This window comes from Nilaparvata lugens, chromosome 14 (assembly GCF_014356525.2).
Source record: "Nilaparvata lugens isolate BPH chromosome 14, ASM1435652v1, whole genome shotgun sequence".
Lineage (NCBI taxonomy): Eukaryota > Metazoa > Arthropoda > Insecta > Hemiptera > Delphacidae > Nilaparvata > Nilaparvata lugens.
The window spans coordinates 4,108,295-4,122,492 of NC_052517.1; the positions used below are offsets into that span (position 1 = coordinate 4,108,295).

A 14,198-nucleotide genomic window follows, 5' to 3' on the forward strand; every position below is an offset into this window, starting at 1 on the left:
ACTCTGTTCCTCCTCCTTCATTTCCTTCTTCCCCTCCTCATTCTGCTTCTCCACAACCTCCTTCTCGTCCTCATTTTTCGCTACTTCCTCTTTCCCCTTCTCCTCTTCCTCACCTCCTTCTCTTCCTCCTCCTTCTTTTCATCCCTCTCCTTCTCTTCCTCGTTCTCCTTCTCACTCAGTTCCTCCTCCTTCATTTCCTTCTTCCCCTCCTCATTCTGCTTCACCACAACCTCCTTCTCGTCATCATTTTTCCCTACTTCCTCTTTTCCCTCCTCTTCCTCACCTCCACCTCCTCCTCCTCTTCTTCCTCCTCCTCCTTCTCCTTCTCACTCTGTTCCTCATCCTTCATTTCCTTCTTCCCCTCCTCATTCTGCTTCTCCACACCTCCTTCTCGTCCTCATTTTTCGCTACTTCCTCTTCCCCTCCTCCTCTTCCTCACCACCTTCTCTTCCTCCTTCTTCTTTTCATCCTTCTCCTTCTCTTCCTCCTTCTCCTTCTCACTCTGTTCCTCCTCCTTCACTTCCTTCTTCCCCTCCTCATTCTGCTTCTCCACAACCTCCTTCTCGTCCTCATTTTTCGCTACTTCCTCTTTTCCCCTCCTCCTCTTCCTCACCTCCTTCTCTTCCTCCTCCTTCTTTTCATCCCTCTCCTTCTCTTCCTCGTTCTTCTTCTCACTCAGCTCCTCCTTCATTTCCTTCTTCCCCTCCTCATTCTGCTTCTCCACAACCTCCTTCTCGTCCTCATTTTTCTCTACTTCCTCTTTTCCTTCTCTTCCTCACCTCCTCCTACTCTTCCTTCTCCTTCTCTTCCTCGTTCTCCTTCTCACTCAGTTCCTCCTTGATTTCCTTCTTCCCCTCCTCATTCTGCTTCACCACAACCTCCTTCTCGTCCTTATTTTTCTCTACTTCATCTTTTCCCTCCTCCCCCTCCCCCTTCTCTTCTTCCCCCTCCTCCTACTCTTCCTCCTCTTCTTCCTTCTCCTTCTCTTCCTCGTTCTCCTTCTCACTCTGTTCCTCCTCCTTCATTTCCTTCTTCCCCTCCTCATTCTGCTTCTCCACAACCTCCTTCTCGTCCTCATTTTTCGCTACTTCCTCTTTCCCCTTCTCCTCTTCCTCACCTCCTTCTCTTCCTCCTCCTTCTCCTTCTCTTCCTCCTTCTCCTTCTCTTCCTCGTTCTCCTTCTCACTCAGTTCCTCCTCCTTCATTTCCTTCTTCCCCTCCTCATTCTGCTTCACCACAACCTCCTTCTCGTCATCATTTTTCCCTACTTCCTCTTTTCCCTCCTCTTCCTCACCTCCACCTCCTCCTCCTCTCTTCTTCCTCCTCCTTCTCCTTCTCACTCTGTTCCTCATCCTTCATTTCCTTCTTCCCCTCCTCATTCTGCTCCACCACAACCTCCTTCTCGTCCTCATTTTTCTCTACTTCCTGTTTTCCCTCCTCCCCCTCCCCCTTCTCTTCTTCCCCCTCCTCCTACTCTTCCTCCTCTTACTCCTCCCCCTCTTCCTCCTCCTCCTCCTCCTCCTCCTTCTCCTCCTCATCTCTTCTAATAGTTATTCCTGTTCCTCTCATCTATATAGATGATAGGATTTCTCTCCAGCAGATCAATATCTTTTTCCAAATCTTTCAGCTTTTTCTCCAGCTGCGTTTTGCGTTTAATTTTTGGAACGGTATCGGTTACCATTGGTAGAAGCTGGAATTCCTTTTGGAGTTCTTCCCAATTCTTCTTCAGACCCTGAAAAAAATTGTAAAAAAAATTAATAACTTCAGTATTCTATATAGAGATTCACATTTTGAAACATTTGTGTCAGCATTGTTTGAATGGAAAGCTTTGATAGAACTTATAGGAAATACTGACATTTTTAAATGAAATCTCCAATATAGTTTACGTCATTAAATCATTGACTTTCAAACTATTTGAACATTCTTCAAATCTTTTAAAATTTTGAGTTTATTCTTTAGAAAAAAACACCTTTTCTTTCTATTCTAAATTATATCATTTTTCTTAATGTAGAAGCTGAGTTAATTCATTAGAGGAGAGAAGTATTCTCCTTCTAATTAAATAATAATTAGATACAGTATCATCTCAACTTGATACACAACACCATAATTTGATACAAAACTTGCAAACTTTGAATGAATTCTACAAACCATTTGATATCTTCTTATGCTATATTTTCTCTATGATATAACTCACCATCAAGAAGCTCATACAGAAATTCAACACAATACAGATGATACAGTATCATCTCAACTTGATACAAAAAAATTTATTATTATTAAACGAAAATCCCAATTAAATGCTGTAATTCACCCCGAAGACTTCTTCTACTGCAAATATTGACAACAGGGTAAACAGCTTTAGATGGAAATTCGATGAGAGCTACTGTACAAAAATTATTTGTCACCCCGGGGACAAATATTTTGTCAAGTGTTTTATTTGTCATTCCCGGACTGACAAAAAATAATTGTTGTATAGTAGCGCTCATCGAATTTCCATCTAGCTGTTTACCCTGTTGTCAATATTTGCAGTAGCAGAAGTCTTCGGGTGATTTACAGCATTTAATTTGGATTTTCGTTTAATAATAATTATTCATTCATTAGCATTTGAATAATTATTGCAATATCTCAGTAATTTCAAACTACTGTATATTCTTCTTCTTTTTCTTGGGCATTTATTTACAATATTTCTTTATACACCATACTCCTATTTATTGTAAATTTATTTTATTAGTTCTATTTTTTATTACTTATCCCCTACAATAAATTTATACTATTAACTCTATCATATTTATTCTATATCTACCATTTATTCTATTTGTTCTTTTTGACCTGTGTACAGTAGACTATTCTAGTTTATTTTATTTATTCAATTTAATATATTTTTCATTAATTATATTCCAATTCTATATTGTCTTTTCTACCATTTATTCTACTTGTACTATTTGATCTACAATGAAGTCCACGTTATAATAGCAGTGGAGAAAGATAGCAGAACAACGTTTCCAATCCTGTGTCTTGTCAATGCATTCTATAGACGGTAGTTGATACAGGTTTATTGATGTAATATTAATCATTCTCGTTTAAAATAAACAATTATATTTTATTAAGCAAGAAATTATATTTTTTCAAAAAATTTTATAATAAAGATGAAATATTTAAATGAATAATTAATTCTACATTGTTAAAAGACGATCTGGCAACAGAGCAAAGTGAGAAAGAGATAGCGCTATCCGCTTTGGTGAATGATAGACAAGGATAGCAATACCATTGCTAATCAAACACTGCCATTATAACTTGGACCTCACTATAGTTTATTTTATTTATTCAATTTAATATAATATTTTTCATCCATTCTATTCCATCTCTATATTATGTATTCTGTATATTGTATTTCTCTTGTGTTTTTTATTCATTTTTATTCTTGTATTTATCAATTACTTTATATTTTATTTATTTACTTACGTCCAATAGAGTAACTCTTTCTTCTTCAGTGACATATTTTAGCAATGGCTTCTTTTTAGCCTCTTCTTTCTTAATTTGTTTTATTGTTTCGTTTACCAGCTGTTGACGCATTGTCAGGTATTTTGGTACTTTTCCGAAATTCTGTGAGAGAAAAATGTTGAAATCATCATCACAAAAAATTAATCAGTTACGTCTACACCTATAGACTTGACTTGGTATTTAAATACAAAGGTCCTGTTGAAAAATAATAATTTCACTAAAATTTATACAGTTTTGTCTACGCCTATAGACTTGACTTGGTGTTCAAAAGACTGAGCCCCGGTTGCACAGAACCTGTTCAATTTTAATCATGTTTAAATTCTAGAACAACAAATCAGAGGTTTTTTTGGAAAGAAGGCTTCACTGATTGGTTCTCAAGACATTTAAACATTTTGAATGAGTTCTACAAACCATTTGATATCTTCTTATGCTATATTTTATCTATGGTATCACCATAAATGATACAGTATCACCACAATATGATACAGTATCACCACAATATGATACAGTATCATCTCAACTTGATACACAACAACATAATTTGATACAAAACTTGCAAACTTTGAATGAATTCTACAAACCATTTGATATCTTCTTATGCTATATTTTCTCTATGATATAACTCACCATCAAGAAGCTCATTTATTTATTTATTTATTTATTTATTTATTTATTTATTTATTTATTCAAGGTGATACACATACTATAATTAGGAAAGAAAAAACAAAAATTTTAATATTTCTCATACAGAAATTCAACACAATACAGATGATACAGTATCATCTCAACTTGATACACAACACCATAATTTGATACAAAACTTGCAAACTTTGAATGGATTCTACAAACCATGTGGTATCATCTCATGCTATCTTTTCTACATGGTGCAGTATCATCTCAAATGATACAGTATCAACACAATTTGATACACAACACCGCAATTTGATACTAAACTTGGAATGGATTCTACAAACCATGGGATATCTTCTTATGCTATCTTTTATCTATGGTATCACCATAAATGATACAGTATCACCACAATATGATATACAGTATCCATGACATATATTATATACAGTATCGACACAATATGATACAATATGATACAATATCATCTCAACTTGATACACAACACCATAATTTGATACAAAACTTGCAAACTTTGAATGGATTCTACAAACCATGTGGTATGATCTCATGCTATCTTTTCTACATGGTGCAGTATCACCACAAATGATACATATCAACACAATTTGATACACAACACCGCAATTTGATACTAAACTTGGAATGGATTCTACAAACCATGGGATATCTTCTTATGCTATCTTTTATCTATGGTATCACCATAAATGATACAGTATCACCACAATATGATATACAGTATCCATGACATATATTATATACAGTATCGACACAATATGATACAATATGATACAATATCATCTCAACTTGATACACAACACCATAATTTGATACAAAACTTGGAAACTTCGAATGAATTCTGCAAACCATGTGGTATGATCTCATGCTATCTTTTCTACATGGTGCAGTATCACCACAAATGATACATATCAACACAATTTGATACACAACACCGCAATTTGATACTAAACTTGGAATGGATTCTACAAACCATGGGATATCTTCTTATGCTATCTTTTATCTATGGTATCACCATAAATGATACAGTATCACCACAATATGATATACAGTATCCATGACATATATTATATACAGTATCGACACAATATGATACAATATGATACAATATCATCTCAACTTGATACACAACACCATAATTTGATACAAAACTTGGAAACTTCGAATGAATTCTGCAAACCATGGGATATCTTCTTATGCTATCTTTTATCTATGGTATCACTATAAATCATACAGTATCACCACAATATGATACAGTATCACCTCAATATGATACAGTATCATCTCAACTTGACACACAACACCATAATTTGATACAAAACTGCAAAGTTTGAATGGAATCTACAAACCATGTGATATCTTCTTATGCTATTTTTTATCTATGGTATCACTATAAATGATACAGTATCACCACAATATGATACAGTATCAACGCAATATGATACAGTATCATCTCAACTTGATACACAACACCATAATTTGATACAAAACTGCAAAGTTTGAATGGAATCTACAAACCATGGGATATCTTCTTATGCTATCTTTAATCTATGGTATCACCATAAATGATACAGTATCACCACAATATGATACAATATCGCCACAATATGATACAGTATCACCACAATATGATACAGTATCATCTCAACTTGACACACAACACCGCGATTTGATACTAAACTTGGAAACTTCGAATGAACTCTGCAAACCATGGGACATCATATCATGCTTTCTTTTATCTATGGTATCACTATAAATGATACAGTATCACCACAATATGATACAGTATCACCACAATATGATACAGTATCATCTCAAGTTGATACACAACACCATAATTTGATACAAAACTTGCAAAGTTTGAATGGAATCTACAAACCATGGGATATCTTCTTATGCTATCTTTTATCTATGGTATCACTATAAATGATACAGTATCACCACAATATGATACTGTATCACCACAATATGATACAGTATCATCTCAACTTGATACACAACACCATAATTTGATACAAAACTTGCAAACTTTGAATGGAATCTACAAACCATGGGATATCTTCTTATGCTATCTTTTATCTATGGTATCACTATAAATGATACAGTATCACCACAATATGATACTGTATCACCACAATATGATACAGTATCATCTCAACTTGATACACAACACCATAATTTGATACAAAACTTGCAAACTTTGAATGAATTCTACAAACCATGTGATATCTTCTTATGCTATATTTTATCTATGGTATCACTATAAATGATACAGTATCACCAAAATATGATACAGTATCACCACAATATGATACAGTATCACCACAATATGATACCGTATCACCACAAAATGATTCAGTATCATCTCAACTTGATACACAACACCATAATTTGATACAAAACTTGCAAAGTTTGAATGGAATCTACAAACCATGTGATATCTTCTTATGCTATATTTTATCTATGGTATCACTATAAATGATACAGTATCACCAAAATATGATACAGTATCACCACAATATGATACAGTATCACCACAATATGATACAGTATCACCACAAAATGATACAGTATCATCTCAACTTGATACACAACACCATAATTTGATACAAAACTTGCAAAGTTTGAATTGGATCTACAAACCATGTGATATCTTCTTATGCTATCTTTTATCTATGGTATCACTATAAATGATACAGTATCACCACAATATGATACAGTATCATCTCAACTTGATACAAAACACCATAATTTGATACAAAACTTGCATAGTTTGAATGGATCTACAAACCAAGGGTTATCTTCTTATGATATATTTTATGTGATTCTACCTTGCTGTAAATATACTGAGGCATAAGTCCACTGTTGGCCAATTTCTTGACATCTCCATTGGTTGTATCAGCTAGAGCAGGCTCGGGTTCCTTAGGGTGGGCTCTCACAGCATCTACTATGTTCTGTCTCTTGAAATTCTTTTGGCAGTGGTAGGAACGGTAGTCACTGTATCTAGGAGGCAGTGGAGGTTTGCGAGCGTCTAGTGGCATTGGTTGTTTGTCTGAAACATGAAATGAATTGAAATTTATTAGTAAACGTTTTAATAAAATCGATAGATTATTTATAGGTATTAGAATTAGACTGACTTAGTTTGAATAGTAAGATGGGAAAGAAGAAGATGAAGAAGAGGATAAATGTAATAAGATTGATTGATTGATTGATTGAGTACTTTATTTATGTAGATTACAATATATACTGGCTTATACACTTATATACAATAGCTTACAATACAGCAAAATTATAGATGAATTTACATAATATAGACTAAGAAAATAATTATTGAAAGTATATGATATGAAAAAGTAATTTGTAATATAATAACTATAGATAATTATATTGTTATGCATCTACATAAATTGGCGGAGCTTTGGACATATCAATGTCCATTCTTCGGAAAGAATATTAAAAATATCCTCCCCACTAACTCTCTACCAAAGACGAAGAGGAACAGTAAAAAGGAGGAGGAGGAGGAAGAAGAAGAGGAGGAGGAGGAGGAGAAGAAGAAGAATGGTTTTTGACAATTTCTTAGTATTTTTATTTAATATTCTGTTAATTGAATTATCACGTTGTTAAACAACGATCTGGCATCGTTGCGGAGGTAGCGCTATCTGCTTTGTGGAATGATAGACAAGGATAGCAACACCAATGTTAACCAAATACTACCATTATAACGTGGACCTCACTATAGCAATTAGTGTTCGCCAATATGATACAGTATCATCTCAACATGATACACAACACCATAATTTGATACATAACAGGATAGAGCTATCTGCTTTGTGGAATGATAGACAAGGATAGCTACACCAATGTTAACCAAATACTGTCATTGTAACGTGGACCTCACTATAGCAATTAGTGTTCGCCAATATGATACAGTATCATCTCAACATGATACACAACACCATAATTTGATACAGAACAGGATAGAGCTATTTGCTTTGTGGAATGATAGACAAGGATAGCAACACCAATGTTGATCAAATACTACCATTATAACGTGGACCTCACTACTTGAAAATTTGAGTAAAATTAGAGCAACTCACCAACATGTGGCCTCCGAACCACCCGACTGCGTTTCCTCAGGAACCGATCAGGAGCTGGCAATTCAACCTGCGCGAATCCCATCGTTTTGTGACACGATCTGCGCACATCCGCCTCTTGTCTGACTGCACATGCGTGTTTCGATCGATATACAACTGTGGAAGGCACCTGTTCAGGTGAGGGTGGAATTAGGGCGCGTATGTCCTCTATTGGGGTGATACGGGTACGGGGTCCCATCTACAGGAAAAATGGTACAAATTATCTTCAAATAGCGACACCAAAATCTCATTTGAAAACTCATGTAAAATAAAATGGATCTTCCAAATTTAAAATTCTCTATTTTTTTAAATAAAATGGATCTTCCAAATTTAAAATTCTGATATTTTTAATTTAATTCAAAATATCTGTTAATTTAATTTAACAGTTGTTAAATTAAATTAATTTTAAATTTTAAATTCTGTTTAATTTTATAAAATTTGAAATTCAAATTTAAATTTTCTGTTTAAATTTAGACTCGGATGCTCATGTCTCAAAAAGCAATGATCAGAGATCAAATTTCCTAAATATTTTTCTATTTTGATAACAATTATTGATGGTTTCTAAATGGAAATCTTTAAAAAAATGTTTCTTTTTTAACCTTTGTTACACAACCTCAAGTTGTATTTAAAATGGAAAACCATAGTTGGCTAGGTATCTTCCTCTCTTTTTTCTCTCTCTCCTCCAACACACCCAATTACAAAGCCCATAGTTTTTTATATTTGTAACATTTTATTTGTTTTGTAATACTTTGTTATCTTGTTTTGTGTGTTTTTAATAAATGGAATTGAAATTGAAATTTACACAATACAGTGACAGTTGACAGTGAAAAAATAATTTTCACTTTTTGTATAGTTGAGAAGTTGATATTGTGGTAATTATTCATATTAAATGAAAAAAACTAAGAAATTGTCAAAAAACAACAGTTTTTTTGATACTTAGAAAGACCGGTTTCGGTTATTACACCATTGTCAATCTATGATAAACTGGATAAATTGTTTATCAGAGATTGACAATGGTGTAATAACCGAAACCGGTCTTTCTAAGTATCAATAAATCTGTGGTTTTTTGACAATTTCTTGGTCTTTTTCATTTCATTTAAATAATTTTCACTTTTTAATTGATTGATTGAGTACTTTATTTATGTAGATTACAATATATACTGGTTTATACACTTATATACAATAGCTTACAATACAGCAAAATTATAGATGAATTTACATAATATAGACTAAGAAAATAATTATTGAAAGTATATGATATGAAAAAGTAATTTGTAATTTAATAACTATGGATAATTATATTGTTATGCATCTACATAAATTGGCGGAGCTTTGGACATATCAATGTCCATTCTTCGGAAACAATATTAAAAATATCCTCCCCACTAACTCTCTACCAAAGTGTAGTTGAGAAGTTGATATTTTAGTAATTATTCAAATTAAATAAAAATAATAAGACTCCTTAGTCCTTTTATTTAATAAGAAAAAATAATTTCAATAAGTTTTAATGGTAGGCCTATTTCTCATACCATAGAATAGCCTAATCAGAACATGTGACAATTTTATTTTTACTGTCACGGTTATGTGCAAATTAAGCCTTATTAATTGCAGACAAAATAAAGTAAAATGTATTATGGTTTTTATTTCCACTAAATTCAATTGACTAGGTATTTCCTAGGGAATCGACAACGGCATTGTAAAGTTATACTAATTTTCACACATAAGGTACCTTGCGCAAAATGAAAATTGGTAGATTTTAGTTTGTTTACTAGTTCATTTTATGAGTTCTAAAATGTTATCATTGAAAATTTATTATAGCATACTGTTGAAGATTTAGAAATTGGTATTGCATTATATAATCAATTTTGAGCAGTTCAAGAATGATAAAAAATTAAAGAAATTTGCATTTTCTAAATTTCAAGAGTGTTACACAAGTATACACAAGTTTGAACACCTAATTTACATTATACATTTTAAGAAATATATTGAATACAATACAGCAAAATCTTTACAATATCCAACTTGTATTAAGCTTGAATTACCTTTGATTTTCCGATATATTTAAATGATAAAAAGGTTAAAATAAAATAAACAGCACTGTTTTCAAAGCACTTGAAACTGACAGACGACTATTGATTTAACAAACTAGGGTTATAAAATCACTTGGCAATCTCTGAAGCATTTATAGCCATGGTTACAAGATTGTTTGTACCGTATTAAGGAATCAGTTAAGGATGGTTATCAAATTGGAAATAATAGATTTTTGTACTTGTATTATATGATGATTGTTTCAATGAGTTCTTAATAAAGTGTAAACTATCTCATCCTGTTGAGATTTTGTTCAAAACTAATTCAATTGAGGATGAGAAATGTTAGTTAGAGAAAGCTTGATACAATAAAACGTCCGTATTTTGTTTATTACTTATCAAGAGACCTAGATCTGATATTCATGTTTTTTTGACATTCAAAGATCTATTATACTATCTTTTTGATAGTGGACAGTAAAGTACCAGAGTTAAAAGCTACATTGTTTAGAATTGATTGATTGCTAGATAAAATTGGTTTGACTTCTCCAAAAATTCTTATAGATTTACTTGTCTATTTTTTATCTTGTTTTTAGAAAATATAGCAATTTACAATGTTTATAAGAAGTTTAATTTTCTTCAATAGAAATACTGTGCCATGAGTTACAGTACCGTATTTAAATTTACTCTGATGTAAAATTATTCAAAGCTAATTTTCAATGTTTTTCATTCCTAAAACAAAAGTTCTAACTTTCCAACGAATTTATTAAGCTCACACTTCAATAATAGCTGGTTACTTGTTGAATTTGCATAAATTTCCTAGTGCAACATACAACTTTCTCTTTAAAACTGGATAATTTGAAAAAAATTCATAATTTCCCGGCATGTTTTGAAAGTTCGTTTTCTCTCCTGCCGCCAGAGCTCTCCATGGCGCTAGTGTTGCGTTGCTCGCCTCAAAATAAAGAAATGGCACATACACATGTGATAGATATTTGTAAGTTTTTGTTTAAATGTTAATTGTAATTGTAGTTTGGTGTAATTAGTGTGTTAATTGTTTAAATAAATGTTTGTTTTAGGCGTTGTACAGTGTTTGTTATCGGTAAATGTTGGTTTTACGTGTGTTTGATCAAAACTTTCCGGGGGGGTTCATCTAGAGGAAATTTACTCTGTCATCAAAGCTCCATGAAACAAGATTAACCATTGATTTTATTTTTAGCCAAGACTGTCGCCGACAATACTCATTAATTGTACAAATTTATAAATAGCCAACAAGTTGGGTAATTGTACGGTCCATAACCCAGGAGTTCGTAAACCCCCCGGTTTTTGGAAAGTGATTGCAAAAATTTTGTACCGCTTCATCAGTTAAAAGGTTAGAAAGTATTATTTTGTGTTTCTTGCTCAGTTGTGTCAATTTAACAACCTATCGAATGTGGCTAGTGTTGAAATTCAACACGAAAACAATCATCGTAAATTTAATCAGTAAGTATTTCCAGCATTTACTTCCTAGGTTACCTAGATTTCAATCTGGGTTCAACGTTTGGTAAGTTCGTTAACCTGAAATCTAATAATATCACCACATTTACTGGTTATACCATACTAATAACCTATTTTCAATCTCTAATGTTTTTATTTATATTTAAAACCATAACTAAATATTGATTTTGGTCGTCAAATATTCAAATTTAACATCATCTGCATTTGTTAGGTTAGACGGACTAATTTCACCAATGTTCCACTTTCTTTTTCGTTGAAGTTTTGTTTTCAATAGTTCCGGTAGAAACTATTGAAAAATATATAAAATGCATAATTTTAAAATTTATCATTTTAAAATGACTAGTTTTTCCTATAGGCCTAATTAATTACTTTTTAATTTGTAATACTGTAGTCTATTTATGTTTATGATTCATAACAAACAAAACATGAGTTATCAGTTTGCTTTTTATAAAGTAATAAGACGGATTAAGAGAGAAAAAAGTAGACCTATCTTTTCTACATATATTAGCACTTGTTTATAAATGAGGTTAAAGATATTACACCTGATTATAATCTAATCTAATATAACTAAAATCAGGGTATTTTGAGGTCCACATTATAATAGCAGTATTTGATTAACATTGATGCTGCTATCCTTGTCTATCATTCGACAAAGCAGATAGCGCTATCCATTTCTACCTACGCAACATTGCCAGATCGTTTTCCAGCAATGTAGAAATAAATTAAATCAACAGAGTATATAATCTCAATTACGAAAACTTTTTATTAAATAATTGAAAAATATATTTTTTGACGAATAAAATATAATTTAAGTTTATTTCAATATTATTGAAACTTTCGGATTGTTTAGTGTTATTTCCGGCTCTTATCAACCCTTCGAAATTCAAAATTCATCAGTCATATCTCGAATACGTATTCTCTGAGTGTTAATCTTTGGTGAAAACAGAAATTTTAAACTTAACCTCACTTTGGACTATTTATGTGCTAAAATCAAGGAATTGAAAAAGGTTTGGGCAATTGCCTGTTTCTCTTTCCAAATATCGTGTTTGTGACTGTTCTAATAAATAAATAAATAAATAATAATAAATAATAATTGCCTTTTTTAAACAAGAATGAACAGTTGATATTATTCATCTATCCTCTATAGAAGACAGTGGCAAGGCAGAGAATCAGCAACGCTGTTTTCCTATCTCTCCTCAATGCAATTAAAACTTGGACCTCACTATAGTTTAGGTGTCTTCCCAACCACACAACCAAACAGTGAGCATTGGCAGAATGGGAAGCATTTATATGGAATGCTGGCAAATAGACGTGAATTTTAGTACAGGAATTTCTAAGCTGCGTAGTAACATCATTTTAGCTGGTTTTATTTTCATTTTAATGGCATAAAACTAGGAAAAAACTCAAGATTTGGCTCAAATTATCCCTACAATAGGATGATGAATATAGTTGGCCAGTTGCCAGTTGAAAGCTGTCTATAGTGAGGTCCACGTTATAATGGCAGTGAAGAAAGATACGAGAACAGCTTTGCCGATTCTCTGCCTTCTATAGACGGTAGCTGATACAGGTTTATTTTATTTATTTTTTTTGTTATTTCTATTAAAACTAGTCACTAGGACTAACCATTAATTTTGTTCTGTTATTTCTTATCCTAAATTAATTTTTATTGCTAAAGTCTTCCAGTGAAGCCTACAGTTCCCATCTATAATTTCACTAGCCTACTTAAAATTATTTCACTACACTTTTATTCAATATACTTTAATCACTCCACTAGCACTACACCAACTCGAAAGGCTTTGTTCTCTTCAACCTCCTAGTGAGTTCAGAGGTTTATTGATGTAATTATAACTGTTTTTTTATTGTTTAGAATAATCAATAATATTAATATTATTGGACAAACAAATATATCTTCTAATATTGTCTAATGACGAGATTAAATAATTGGGATTAGAAGAGGGTAGAGCTATCTGCTTTGTCGAATGACAGACAAGGATAGCAACACCAATGTTAATCAAATACTGCCATTATAACGTGGACCTCACTATAGCAATTAGTGTTCGACATACCGTCAATATGATGCAGTATTAATACTAGACTATATGATACAGTGTTACCACATGATGTAGTATCAACAAAATATGATACAGTATCATCTCAACTTGATACACAACACCATAATTTGATACAAAGGAGGATAGAGCTATCTGCTTTGTGGAATGATAGACAAGGATAGCTACACCAATGTTAATTAAATACTGCCATTATAACGTGGACCTCACTATAGAACAAGAACAACCACAACATAATACAGTATCATCTCAACTTGATACATAACAACTTAATTTGATACAAAACAAGATAGAGCTACCTGCTTTGTGGAATGA

The 14,198-nt window shown here is 32.5% G+C and overlaps 2 protein-coding genes across 4 annotated transcripts in view; one reads left to right on the forward strand and one right to left on the reverse strand.

Annotated features, from left to right (window-relative positions):
* Window positions 1–1,117: 1,117 nt before the first annotated feature.
* On the reverse strand, window positions 1,118–10,457 carry LOC111044705 (enkurin). The gene is made up of 5 exons (XM_039440548.1): window positions 10,339–10,457; window positions 8,261–8,495; window positions 6,995–7,215; window positions 3,462–3,602; window positions 1,118–1,731 (listed from the first exon to the last, which is right to left on the reverse strand). The coding sequence occupies exons 2-5, from the start codon at window positions 8,493–8,495 to the stop codon at window positions 1,543–1,545; spliced, it is 786 nt and encodes a 261-aa protein (XP_039296482.1). The 5' UTR covers window positions 10,339–10,457; the 3' UTR covers window positions 1,118–1,542.
* An 803-nt stretch (window positions 10,458–11,260) lies between these two features.
* The window catches only part of LOC111052070 (leucine-rich repeat flightless-interacting protein 2), an 88,129-nt gene continuing 85,191 nt past the window's right edge, over window positions 11,261–14,198 (forward strand). The window contains exon 1 of one of the 3 annotated variants that reach the window (XM_039440551.1): window positions 11,261–11,799. The gene's annotated coding sequence lies outside the window, so the exon portion shown is untranslated. The remainder of the gene's footprint in view (window positions 11,800–14,198) is intronic. The other 2 variants (XM_039440552.1, XM_039440553.1) reach the window with 2 other exon arrangements.